At 36.4% G+C, this 13,842-nt stretch overlaps 1 protein-coding gene across 1 annotated transcript; it reads left to right on the top strand.

The window, feature by feature from the left end:
* The first annotated feature begins 7,409 nt into the window (after window positions 1–7,409).
* LOC147396487 (membrin-11-like) lies at window positions 7,410–10,875 on the top strand. Its single transcript, XM_086451448.1, has 4 exons — window positions 7,410–7,762; window positions 9,592–9,712; window positions 9,895–10,044; window positions 10,540–10,875. Exons 1-4 carry the CDS (start codon window positions 7,521–7,523, stop codon window positions 10,699–10,701), a joined length of 675 nt encoding a protein of 224 aa, XP_086307574.1. The 5' UTR covers window positions 7,410–7,520; the 3' UTR covers window positions 10,702–10,875.
* Window positions 10,876–13,842: the final 2,967 nt, after the last annotated feature.

Below are 13,842 nucleotides of genomic sequence, written 5' to 3' on the forward strand. Positions count from 1 at the left end.
CTAAACTATGTTTTTCGATCATTTTGAATCTAATGGTGAGGTCAGATTCTATTAACAATGATCAAAACAAGGTCCCACAGTTTAACCCTAAGTCCCACTTTCAATTTTTTTTTTTTAATAATTCCACTATTTATTTTCCTCGAGATACGAATTAAAATTTTGGGGTGTTACATTCTCCCCCCCTTAATAAAAATTTCGTCCTCGAAATTGAAATCATACCTTATTGAGCTTTGTCGCGATTCCCTTAACACGACATAAATAAGAGACAACGCTTATTTTCGATTACCATCTATTGTTAGTCTCAAACCAATCTGATTTATAACTCGTAGACTTATGTCTCCCATATTTTGTCAGCCCAATACATTCATTACTTAATCACTTTATTTTAAACCCATATTTCAACTAATCCATTATTTGTATAATCCTAAGACAACAATCAATTTACCTTGTATCACTTCCCCACCAATGTCTATCAACCACAATCCTTTCACATCTTCTTTATTCTTCATCTTTACTTCTCTCATCAATTACATTGTCTATTATGTGTTACTCATAATTGTTATGAATATTACTCCTCAATGCATAATTTTACCGCAAACACACCATTATTTTTATATTCAATTCGATATTACATTTTTTACTTATTGCGATATTTCCTCAAAACCTCTGTCATAACCTTTATAATTTAAAATCTTACTCGAGGGGATAAATTCTACATCTATTTTCTCACAATTCTATTGAGTCACCATTAATGCAACATTGTCACAAGATTATTCTTTCTTACATTTTACATCGACCCACCTCCTAACTTATACTCTACTAAATCTCTTTAGGATGGATGTGGGTACAGGTAGGTGGTAGTCGCCGGTTCTACGGAATCATTATCTTTACTTATAGCGCTTTCGTTTCGAGGAGTGAAAAGGAGTCACGATCGAAGTCTCGAAGTGAGTGCTTGTCTGTAGAAAGAATTAATCACGTAACTAGAACAATAATAATTAATTCTTTTACTAGAAGGCGATCGTGAAAGGAGAAAGCAAAAGAAGAGTTAAAATCGACACTGAGGATAGAAAGATAAAAGGGAAAAGATGATCTATCTTTTTAAAGGAGGAGAATCGATTCAAGAAGTCGTGAAGCAAAGGCTGCTTCATCTAATAGTTCAGTCGGAGTTAACTAGTTGAGATGAAACTGACAAAATAGAATGATACTACATTTCTTCTTTAAACACATCCAATAAATTGTCTTGCAAATTAACTACGTGTGAAGGATCTAGCAAATACTTCTTCAGCAGGAATACGTGGAACACCTTGAAGGCTTGCTCAACTTGTCGTGGTAGAATTATACTGCAAGACACACACTTTCTTACTCTACCCCCAAAATTACAACTTCTACTAGATACTACTTAAATATCATTGTAATGTCGATTAAACCTTATTCATTTAACTTTATCTTGTCCACATCACACATTTTTTTCACTTGCTACATAATCACATCACTAGCCTTACAATTTGCATCCGTCTTCTCACACTTTACAACTATTCTAACACCTATGTTTTGCAAGTTCTTAAATGATCTTCCAAAAATCTCATTCTTTCTTCGCAAGGCCTCCTAATGGTATAAATAATTTCATTACTTGACCTATGTCAGTGGTTTCTAGTTCTAGCAAGTGTACAAACTCTTCACAGAATTGTATAATCTAGAAGAACCAATATTGAGTAAAACTCCACGTTCTAACATTATAATTAACAATTGTACCTTCCAAAACTTTGTTGGAGACAGGTACTTTCTCCTGGGTCACAATCCTTGCTCGCGACTGTGATAGAGGGCATTATTTCTTAATATGTTCCACCTGACTACACGCGTAACAATGTCAATGATTTTGTCTTCGTAGATCTCTGTGGAGTAGGCAGTTGGTAGACTGGGGTTTGTAGGCTCTGAACCTACCTTGTTGATTCCTTTGGCCTTGTTGGCATCATTGGAGCTCCAACTGCTCTATAACTCAGCGATTGGAGAACTCTACAACTTGATAGTGTAGGAGTTCTATATTATGGATACCTTGATTCGGAGGAGATTGGCCTTGAATACATCGACCTCTTGGTCATATTTGATTTGGGAGGAAAAGAAGTCTAAGGTCGACTAATTTGTCCTCTAGAGGTCTGTAACTCCATATCTTCTCGTTTTATCCTTTAAGCTCGATTCATTGTATCTCTATAATTGGTAATCTCAATCATCGATCTCTTGGCTCTTAGGTAGGGTTATAGTCCTCTAAAGAATTTACGAGCCTTTTGCAGATTTGTCAAGATAAGCTCAGACGCATATCGTGACAATCTAATAAACATCATATCATAGTCTGTAAGTGATAGATTACCCTGCACTAATATCAAAAACTCCTAGTGTTTAAATTCTTGAGCAGTCTCAAATATAATCTATCAACAAACATCTTCTCGAGGTCTACCCACTCAAACGATCGATCGTCCAATACATTCCTTTCAAAACGTTATGACTAGCCTCCACATCCAATTGGAATGTAGTCACCGTCACCCACTGATCTCTCGGGCACTACATGGCACTCAAAATCTCTCTAGTATTCAAAATCCACTCATTGACCTCAATCAGATCGGAAAAGTCCCCAAATCTCGATAAACGTAATCGTTGAAAATTCTACAAGCACATCCTTGGATTTACCTGTCTTTTGGGCTTGGGAATTCTCTCATTCTTCAAAGGCATAACTTGTGGAAGTGGTCCCTGGGGTGGAATAGTATTTGTCCCTTTCGAAGAAGTCCAGCACTTCCTCATTTCTTGGATTTAATGATGCACCTTACAATTGTGGTAAGTCTTGTACCATCTTTTACTTTTGATCGCTAGTCTTGTATGTTCGGGATGGCACGAATACGTTATCAACTCTAGTAAAATATGGTAGTCTTATCGTTCCTTCAATTGGTTTGTCTAGCATCTTTTTGAGCCACGCATCCTTAATCGATTGACATCGACCCGAATATTATTGTCTTTTATATCCCAATTTACCACATTCGTAAAATATCACAACTCTTCCTTTCGACTGATTTAGTAGTATATGTTGTTTGTTGTTTCTTATAAATTTCTTCTATCCATTGAGTAGGTATGTCTATAATCTCAATCCTCATGTATGATATATTTTTCAATGAATGTGCTAGATTCGAAATTGTTTGTTGCTTATTAGAAACTAATTGCCTTCCTTCCATTTGGTTTCGAAATGGTAGTGGTTGTATTATTCATATTTCCTCTATAAACTTGTCATGAGACCCAGTCACTTGTCCGATGAATGACATTAGCTATGCTATCGGGTCAATGGTCTGATCCAGAATCTGTCTTGTCTCTATTATGTTTCGGCCTCTACCTTGTTCATTCCTCTCACTTGTGTTTATCCGTAACAAGGTACTTATCAGAATAAGGCCAAAACCGCTCTTACGTAACTATGAATTCCTATCATAGCTTGGAACTTAGTAATGGACTCCATTTCCATTACTAACAGAACAAATCAAGAATCCTATCCTAGGCTTACTAAGCTCTATAGAATTCTAGACACGGAAGAACTCGTAATTCCAATACGGAACTACTGATGAGCTCGGATACCGAATTCCTAGTGACACTCTATGATTGTCGATCTAATATCTATGGTATCAACAAATTCTCTAAAACATAGCAGATCTGTATCCCATACGGATCTAATGCTATGCTCTGATACCATCTGTGGCGCCCCGCCGAAGGCTAACACAAATCCCCATGTCAGATTTCAAGGTACGAGGTGGCACCTCGAAATTTCGGCATGGTCTCCTCTGTTTATGTTAGCATTCCAAGGCGATTCAACCTGCACCTGATAAACGACATACAATCCTGCATATAACAAACAAAATATAATACTAGCGGAAGCCTATATACGTCTAATAATGTCTGATAGATCAGAGTGCGGAAGAAGAAAAATTTATATACAGGATTATACAAAATTCCTCACTCTAACATAATTCCTAACACTCAAGACAAATCCATAAGACTACCTGGAGAAACTGACACCACTAGGGGGTATAGCCCTAATACTTACCAGGTGACGGACTCTGGTTGTCTATCTGACCAACCAGATGATCCTCGTTCTTGTTCTACACTTGTTTCGCCAAGCTTCAAATCTGAAACTAAAAAAAATGGAGAAGGAAAGGGTGAGTAACAATGGTTACCCAGTAAGGAAGCAACAATTTCTGCCAATAACCTCTCCTAACATGAACGAATAAACATACTGAATCATTTTAAAATAAACAAAGTTTTACAGAAGAAACTACGATTAACTGGTATATATAGCCAGGGATGAGCAACTAAACATTTTAAAACTCACATTACATCGATCAGCAGTACTCACTATAACATTCTCTTTTTATACAAATCTAATTGATCAAATGGAAACAATAAACATGCATTTCATTTTATATATAAAAATAAGCAACAGATACATAATACACAATGGTGGAGTATTGGAATTAGAGTGTTGGGATTCACGACTGGATCGCTCCCAGTCGGGACATGATGTTACAATTTCTCTCTGGCTTTTAGTTCCTGATTTTGTGGCCGGTCGCTGCATTTACCACGTTTGGTTGACCATTTATCCGGCTCAGGCTGGCCGTTTGACGTGACCGTAAGCAATGGGTCTCTTTTCGATGTGTCAGAACGTTCGACTACTATAGATTGTTAGTGATCACTGACTAATCATCTTCGTCTATGCCTATCAGGCGTACATGTGATTCCCAAATATACAAACCATTCGTATACGACCACCTTTACATTACAAGTTCACTGGTAAAGATAGAGAGGAATAAACCCGGATTCCAGTTGTGACTCCACTCTCATACGCGTCCCATACCACGTATGAGTTTGGTGGTCCCTACCGTACATCCCAGGATAGTACACCACTCCGGATGATATGATGCACTATCCCTTCAGGCATTCACAAACTCTTTAACAGCTCACAAAATAGCTACTTATATATATTATTTTCATTTGAAAAAAAAGAGAAATTAACAATACAAGGTTGAGAATAGATATCCAGTTTCCTACCATGCAAGTGTGGCCACCCGGCCTAAAATAAATAACATAACAGAGCGCCTCGCGCTAACAGAAAGTAAATAAACATGCAACCAGTAACATTATCCCTGCATATCCGTTCACCAACCTGCATACAACACAACAACGTAAAATGCAGACATCACCCCTCGGGTGTGACTCTGACATTTTACCGTTTCATACCATTTTTCCCTTTTTTCGACTTTTACAGTTTTCAATCTCTTCATAAAATATCTATTTTCTGATATTCATCAACTCAATATGAGTTCATTGAATATTAAATCACATTTTTCAACTATAAAATTTATTTCTATCAATAATATTGAAAAAAAATACAAATTTCATATCAAAACGGGGTCCGAGCAGTGCACAAGACCCAATTTATGGCAATAACCCGTTAAAAAACCCTACCCACGTATAATTTATTAAAAATACAATTAAACATATCAAACATGCAATTTCTGGCGTGAATTTTTGAAATAACAAAATAATTCTATATTTTAAAAATACATCCAAATTTTTCGATAAAATCCTAAATGCAATTTTCACAATCTAGATTACTAATAGAAATTGAGAGTTCCTTACAATCTCTAGGCGAAAGGATCAAAGCGTGTGCGCGAAAATCGAGGCAATCGGCGAGGAAATCGAGATGGACCGAACTTCGAAGCGGCTGATTTTTGAAATCGACCTGGTGGTTTTGAAGATTTCGATGTGCTCGTCTCTTCTCCCTTCTACGGCGAAAGGCGGTTTGACCCCGAAACCGATGAAAATCGAGGTCGAAGTTACGAAAATCTCCGTATAAAAATACGGCTGATTTTTGACTATATGGGGTGAAAAATACGAGAAAACGGAAGGAATTTGGTTGGGTTATGTAGAGAATGAGGCTGCGGACGTTTCTCCCTTCTGCGTCGAAAGACAGTTTGACCCCGAAACGGACGAAATCCGAGGTCAAAGTTTCGAAATTTCCGTATCCAAATACGGCTGATTTTTGACGATATTGGATGAAATAGAAAGTGAAACGAAGAAAGGTTGGGTGGGTTTTGTAGAGAACGTAGCTGCGGACCTTTTTCTCTTCTGCGGCGATCGTCGAAAATGGACCGTTTGTGAGAGATCTGAAGTGGAAAAATCGGAGGAAAAACAAATTTCTTTTTTTTTTCGTTTTTTTTTTCCGCACTGTTTGGACTAGTGGGGAAGATGAGAGAAAAAAAAGTTTTTAAAATATTATTTAAATAAAATGTGGGACGAATTCGGTATTTTGTCAATTGTTTCGATCGATGATAATTTGATCATCCGGATTTCAAAACTGACAAATGAATACTCTATTTCATCTAATTTTTCATTCCGGATCTAATGGTATAGTCAATTTTTACAAATTATGTCTCCATCAAAAGTTTACATTTTTGGCCTGAGATGACCCATAAACTTGATGTCGTTTTCGTTTTTGACGATAATTCGACTTTCTAGTCTCCAAATTTGACAAATAAATAGTCCATGTTGAATAATTTTTCGTTATGAACCCAACGGTATGATCAAATTTTACAAATTATTTTTCTAATAAAAAATCACTGTTTTAGCCTGGTCCGACCTGAAAATCGAGGATTTTGCAACTTTTATATTCGGACTAACATTTGAGCGTGCTTACAGGCTAAGCTATGTTTTTCGATCATTTTGAATCTAATGGTGAGGTCAGATTCTATTAAAAATGATCAAAACAAGGTCCCACAGTTTAACCCTAAGTCCCACTTTCAAGATTTTTTTTTTTTAATTCCACTATTTATTTTCCTCGAGATACGAATTAAAAATTTGGGGTGTTACAGAGAATATATATTTGACGCTCGCCGACCGGAGAAGACGGTGGTTACGGGAGTTCGATCAAAGACCACCGTCGACTGGTTCTTCGTTTTAGCCATTAAAGTGATTGAGAGACAGGGACGATAAGTTTAAAAAATAAAGTTTTGTTATATAACACGAATACACAATAACATATATAACATAAATAAAAGTTTTGTTATAAAACATAAATACATAATACATATACTATATCGGAGCGAATATTATCGAATCGGATATCACGATATCCGAATTCGTATCCGAAACTCATTCGAATTTTAAAATGATATCCGAATCCGATATCCGAAAATTTCGGATAATATCCGATTTTTCGTATTCGAATTCGAATTCGGATTTCGGCTACCCATTGACACCCGTGTATACCAAATATGCACTAAAACATGGACGGAGTACCTCTAAGGAAAATTACCTCATTTCAAATCTTTTCGTTAGTGACCAAAATACCCTTGCCATTTCTCTAAAAACCTGGTGGTTTTGTTGTTCCTCTCCTCGACTCCTCGTTCGGACAAGTCCATCTTTTAACAGTTCGTGTTTTCTTCTAATCGAAGAACTCTCTCTCTCTCTCTCTGCGTGAGGTGTGTACGGATATGGCGATGGAAGGGCGCGGGCTCTCGGATATCTACCATAGTTCGAAGAAATTGCTGTTGAGAACAAGAGATGGATTAGAGAGGCTGGAACGACTGGAATTCTCATCTCCTATAGGAATCGATTCTCCCGAGCTCTCCTTCACCATCAAGAGAGACATCGCTCAGATCCAATCTCTCTGTGCTGAGATGGATCGTCTTTGGAGATCCATCGCATCTAAACCCCAAAGAGATCTTTGGAAGAGGTAACTTTCACCCTAAGTCTTGATTTAGGTTTGTTTTCTGGTTGTTTGATTAATATAGGTTTCTTAAGATTTGTTTAGGAAGTGATTGCTTCGGTTAGAAATCTAAGATAATTCAATCTGTTCTTCACTAGAGTTCTTGGTTACAATTATGATCGATTCACTTTCAAACTGTGTCATTAGGGTTTCTAAGATTTCTATTGGATAACGGTTTTTTTGGTGCCTGATCCATCTGTTGATGAATTAAATTTTTAAAAGGATTGTTCGGAAAATGGAAATCTGGTTGGCTGCAGTGTTGCTTTTATTTATTGATAAATTTAGATGCAAAAAACTTGCACTACCTAGGGATTAACAGTGAATGCTGAGGACCTCATTCTCCCGTGTTCCTGGGTGTGCCTGTAACAACGCCTCTCCGACACCCAAGTTAGAACCTTATTACAAAAATAATGTAGAGATTTGAGGGGGAGAATTGCATACCTTTAGTGCCCATTACCCCTGTATTTATAGAGTTTGAACCTTAGGATCCTTCATAATCCTCTTTCTAAATTCATTCTTATCCGTTTTAGTAGTTTCCTCCTATCCGGAATGTATTTACCCTTGATTCCATTTTTATCCATCCCTTCTATTTAGGGATTTTTCCTTCTCTCACAAATCCCTGCTCTCGTCATATCCGAATCCCTGAATTTTCGAGGATTCGCTTGACCAAATCTCCCTTGGACGCGCTGATCTCTCTCATCCAACTTGAGAGAATCCCTCTCATCCTGCCTTCTGGATTTCGCCTCACCGTTGATCTGAGCTTCACCATCATCCGACCGTCCTTATTCAGTCGGGGCTCGGATGGCGAACCTCGGTGCTCTCCTTTCGTTTATAATTCCAATGTGCCACATGTCACCCCCTGATGTTTTACGAAAAATATCCTCCACAGATAGCATTCAAAGGAAAGTTATTATCTTGTTGGTTTCTAAGATTTATATCATACAGGTTGGTTGGTCGAGTATTCTTGTCATACTTGAGAAATTTAATGATCTTTGATAGATGCTGATCTTTGATGTTTGATTCATGGGCATTTTGAGATATTCATCTTTGTGGTTAAAAATACATTTTTCAATGCGAGTCTTGTGCTGTTCATGGCTGATTTTTTTGTGTCTATTTAATTACGTATGAATTGAAATTCCATGGAAAATTGTATTTTCCATTGTTTGATTGCTCATTTTCCATGGAAAATGATTTTTTTTCAGCCTCATGTAAAAACTCTGTGTGTGTGTGTGTGTGTGTTTTCCTTGTATTTTCTAGGTGCAATCCAATAGTGGAATCCTTTTTCCCACGGTGCCCAATTTCCCAAGGAATTCCAATTCCTTGGAAAATGAAATTCCATGCAATCTAGCAGCCAATTCCCTCTTTTAGTGGTTGAAACCCAGTTGACTATTTAAAAGGCTATTTCCCTCTACTCAGAAAAAGATGAAAAGAGAATAGTTGCGATCATACTTTGAAGGTAATGAAAACCATGATGTGAAGATTAACTTTACCTAAGAAATAAACAACCGATTTGCCTTTTCTGTGGCATGTATTAATCAGGTGGTCTTGTGTTCTCGGATAGTTTCCTTCAAGAAGTCTTTCATGTGGAATGGATCAACCAACTTTATGGGAGTTTGTAAAGCTGGATTTGTTGTGCATGGGGAATAAATTTGGAATTTAAAACTCATCTTATAAGTTTATTGTGATTGAGAATTCATGGTTTAATTTTACTATCGGTCATTTTAACTGAGAAAAGTAGCTTACGCGGTGGATTTGACAGTGTTTCATCTTACATGCAAATCACTTCTGTCTTACAGAAAAGTAGAACAAGTAGCTGAAGAGGTTGATTCATTGAAGGAAAGCTTGGATAAGCATTTATTACGAAATCAGAAAAGGATGTTGGAAGCTAAAGAACGAGCGGAACTACTTGAACGAGCTGTATGTAGTAGTTCTTTTTCTTTTTGACTGGATTACAATACTATTTTAGACTTTGAAATTGTTTTTGCTTCCTTATTTTCATTGCTTGAAATTCTAAGCTTGCACATAATCCTCAGACTGCTTAGTTTGATAAGTCACATACATTTTTAGCCTGCTAATGAATAGATTTGTTGTAATTCTAGAATGGTGAGTCTGCTCATGTGCTGAGAATTTTTGATGATGAAGCACAAGCTATGCAATCAGCCCGCAACTCTTCCATGATGCTCGAGGAAGCTTATTCTACTGGCGTGGCTATCCTTTCCAAATACGCAGACCAAAGGGATCGCTTGAAGGTAACTCCAATTCACTGCTTGTTTGATCTACTTCTGCATTATAATTTTGTGAAGTTTTCTTTCTGTTGATCAATAAGAAAAAGCTGTAACAATGTATGTAAATTTTCTTAGTGTCAAGGTTAATCTGCCTTTTTTATTTTTTTCCTCTTAGTGTGAAGTTTGAGATTTTATTTATTTATTTATTTTCCAACATCCATGGTAAACTGCAACTTGTTTACAGATGGAAATTAGATGGGTGAAACATGAATGCCAATGTAGTCTCATTAATGATAAGAGTATCTGTAAGACAAGATTCCAAGTGTTTTTTTTTCTTGTTCAGAGAATAGGATAGAGAGTCAGTTGTATTGAATTCAATGTCCTTTAGCCTGATGAGGAGAGAGTCTGTTCAATTCCAAGCTTGACTTGCTCCCTTAGTCTGTTCAAGTATGGATATCATTGTTGATAGATATTGTTATCATTCATCCCAATAATATATCACTTATTTCTTCTGTACAGAGGGCACAACGTAAAGCACTGGACATCCTTAATACTGTGGGCCTCTCCAACTCCGTGTTGAAACTCGTTGAGAGGAGACACCGTACCGACAAGTGGATTGCTTACGCAGGCATGGTAGTGACGGTCATTGTTGTGTATGCCTTTTGGAGGTGGACACACTGACTGATAAATCACATGTTCTGAATTAGAACCAGGAGTGTACATTTACATATTAAGTTTTTTCTTTCTTTTAATCAAGCTTTTTTACAATATCATCCCACCTAAGCTCAAAGAGCCAACTGTGAACATATGGCAAGTTTAAAGAGGAATTTTTAAAAGAAAACTTCCATGGAAGAAGCGTGAGATTTAAACTTGTTTTTTGTTGCAGAAATGGGCCAAGAATGACCTTCTGGAATTGGAGAGAGGAAAAAAAATGAGGATGTAAAATTGATGTAAAGAATTCATCTGGGAGTGTTTGTCTCCAAACAACTCCTAAAGCATTTCATTTATACATTTGAAAATGCGTAGCTTTCTTTCGCACTTAATCACTTGCATACATTACCCAGATCATCAGCATAGCTGGATGAATTATTTTCTTCAAATCAATTTTATAAAAAAATGAATGAAGAGATGGATTGCTATACAAAATGGGGCAAACAAACCTCAGGTTGGTCTAGGTTTTATTAATCTAAAGAGGCATGTTGGGCTGGGTTTTGGTGTTATGGCATATGGTGAAGCTTTTACACCAAAATCTATATGTATATAGGGAAATGTTCAGCTACACTTTACCCTACGTGTTTTGTCCTACATGGGTTAGAAGTTTTGGAATGGGCTGATTTTTTGTGAGGATGATTTTTATGGTTAGAAGATCCTTCTCACCAAAAATCAGTCCTGAAATTTCTAGCCCCATGTTTACATGTTAAAAAATTGTGAACAGTCAATTTTTTGTAAATCATTTTTTATGAGGTTAGAAGTTTTGGAATAGGCTATGGTGAGGAGATCATCCTCACAAAAACATGTAGGGCAAAATGTAAGGTGCCAAACAGGATATAGAGAGTTAGGATCAAGGGACATGTAAAAACAATCTAATAATAAAACAAATTCAAAATATGGGTTAGAGACTTTGGATTGAGCTAATTTTTTGTGATGATGATCTCTGTGATCATCCTAAAAAAATCAGTCCAATATGAAAGTTCTAACCTCATCAAAAGTGATTTAGACTGTGGACCGTCAATTTTTTTACCAATAATTGGTAAACCACTTTTGATGGACTTAAAAGTTTCAGATTGAGCTGATTTTTTGTAAGGATGATCTTCTCATCATAGAGAACATCCTCACAAAAATTCAGTTCAATCCAAAACCTCTAACTCATATTTTGAACAACCATTATTTTTACATATGTCCCTTAATCCGCCCCGATATATATATATATATGGGATGGTTCAACGGACATGCTGGAAAACATATGAGAAAAAGACGTTTGAGAGATTTTAGATGTGAGAAAACGGACGGTGCAGATGGTTCAACACGTCAGTTCCAACTAAAGAAACGGAGTTTCTTTTATTTAAAAATCACTCCCTCAGTTTTTCTGTTTTTTTTTTTTTACTAGATCTAATAACTCTATTTCTATTCATCTTCATCTCAACAAAACGATAGAAACCCAACCCTTTGTTTCGACAGAACGACTGAAAAACCAAACCCTTCGTCTCTCAATCGACTGAAAATCATCTCTCTTCTCTATTCATCTTCGTCTCGACAGAACAACTGAAGAACCCATCTGCACATTTTCCTTCGAACCCTTTGCCGATTGGAAACCTAAGAGAAGAAGTATCACGCTCTCTCTATCTCTTGATTGACGGCTTCAAAGAACTTGAACTCTCTTGATCGACCTCGATCTCTTTCTCTTTCAGTCGACGGCTTCAAATCCTCACTGAAGCTTTGGCCGATCTCTCTATCTTCTACCACGATGGTCATCTTCTATCCTCAAAAATACAGGTCTCTCTCTCTCTCTCTGAAAATGGAGAGAAATTACATATGAAAATGGATAGAATCTAATGAGAAACTAAAAATCAAGCTGATTTTTTGTATGCAAAACATTAGAAGGTAATCCGACGATGTAGTCATTGGACCCAAAAGAATGATACATTAGACTTCGTGATGCAATACACAGCTACTCATATTGGAACTTATTTTCTTTGAACAAAGTATGAGATGTGGGCTTCCTTGGATTCTATTGCTATTTTATTTGTACTCGAAAACACAATGGTATTTGTTATTTAATTGCATTATTATAGTAGATGTGATCACCAAGGATGTATTGTACAACTAGAAAGTATCACACACTTATAAATACACAAATTGGGTGTCACAAAGGGTGGAGTCTCTCTTCCTAGCTTTGTGATTCAAGTCGAAATCAATGGGAATTCTGCAATTTTGGGATAGATAAGTAATTTTAACCCTTAGACGGTGAAATCAAATAGGAAAACTACCATATGTTTTATTTAATTGAATTTGTGTGTGTGTGTGTGTGTGGTAAAAAGGCATGAAGGTTTTTTGTTGTTGGATTTAATTGAATTATTGGGAAGCAAATACACACTCAAAGGAAGCAAATTGTTTCTTCTTGTTTCTTCAACTGTCCATGATTAGGAAGCATAATATACATGTATTTGTCTCCTTGATTAGGAACTATAATATACATGTATTTGTATAATTGAGTTTATTATACAACCAGTTCAATGAGTACAACAACAATCTGTATATGTTAGATATATAGAAAATAGGAGCCTTAATCCCTAGAACATATATAGCACGTTGGCTATAGCTGTTTGTGTTACCTAGCAACAACTTTCTCCTTAGCTGCTTGAATAAGAAGCACTCTTAGGTTTTGTTCTTGTGCCTATTGGAAATCTTTGAATTAATAAAACTTTTAAAGCCACACTGGTAAGATTTGAGTTCTGATCCTCTTCGGCTATGTGCACGAATATACTTGTGATTTTGATAATTTTCTTGTTATTGGTTTAGTTGATCTGAATTTATTATTACTTCACAAAGAATTACAATTCTCAAATGGATATATATGCACATGGTGTGTGTCTAACAAATCAAAGGTGTTTGTATAATGGTTAGTCTTCCATTGATGAATCTTTTTTTATCATTCTTTTATATAAGAACTCCTAAAATTTTGTGAAACCACTAACAATTGGTTTTGTCAGGTTTGCTATCAAAATGAGCAAGTTTTATATTGTCTTTGTAGGGAAAAAAACTGGTATATTTTCCACCTGGGAAGAATGTCACCAGTACGTGGATAGATATCCGTCAACTTGT

This window comes from Akebia trifoliata, chromosome 8 (assembly GCF_017979445.1).
Source record: "Akebia trifoliata isolate Shusen 1 chromosome 8, ASM1797944v1, whole genome shotgun sequence".
NCBI classification, from domain to species: Eukaryota; Viridiplantae; Streptophyta; class Magnoliopsida; order Ranunculales; family Lardizabalaceae; genus Akebia; species Akebia trifoliata.

Bases quoted from the DNA above. Each gene is read 5' to 3' on its own strand.
- LOC147396487 (XM_086451448.1), top strand. From the start codon at position 7,521: ATGGCGATGGAAGGGCGCGGGCTCTCGGATATCTACCATAGTTCGAAG. The intron at 9,713-9,894 runs GTATGTAGTAGT...TTGTAATTCTAG, and splicing joins CGGAACTACTTGAACGAGCT to AATGGTGAGTCTGCTCATGT. The intron at 10,045-10,539 runs GTAACTCCAATT...TCTTCTGTACAG, and splicing joins ACCAAAGGGATCGCTTGAAG to AGGGCACAACGTAAAGCACT.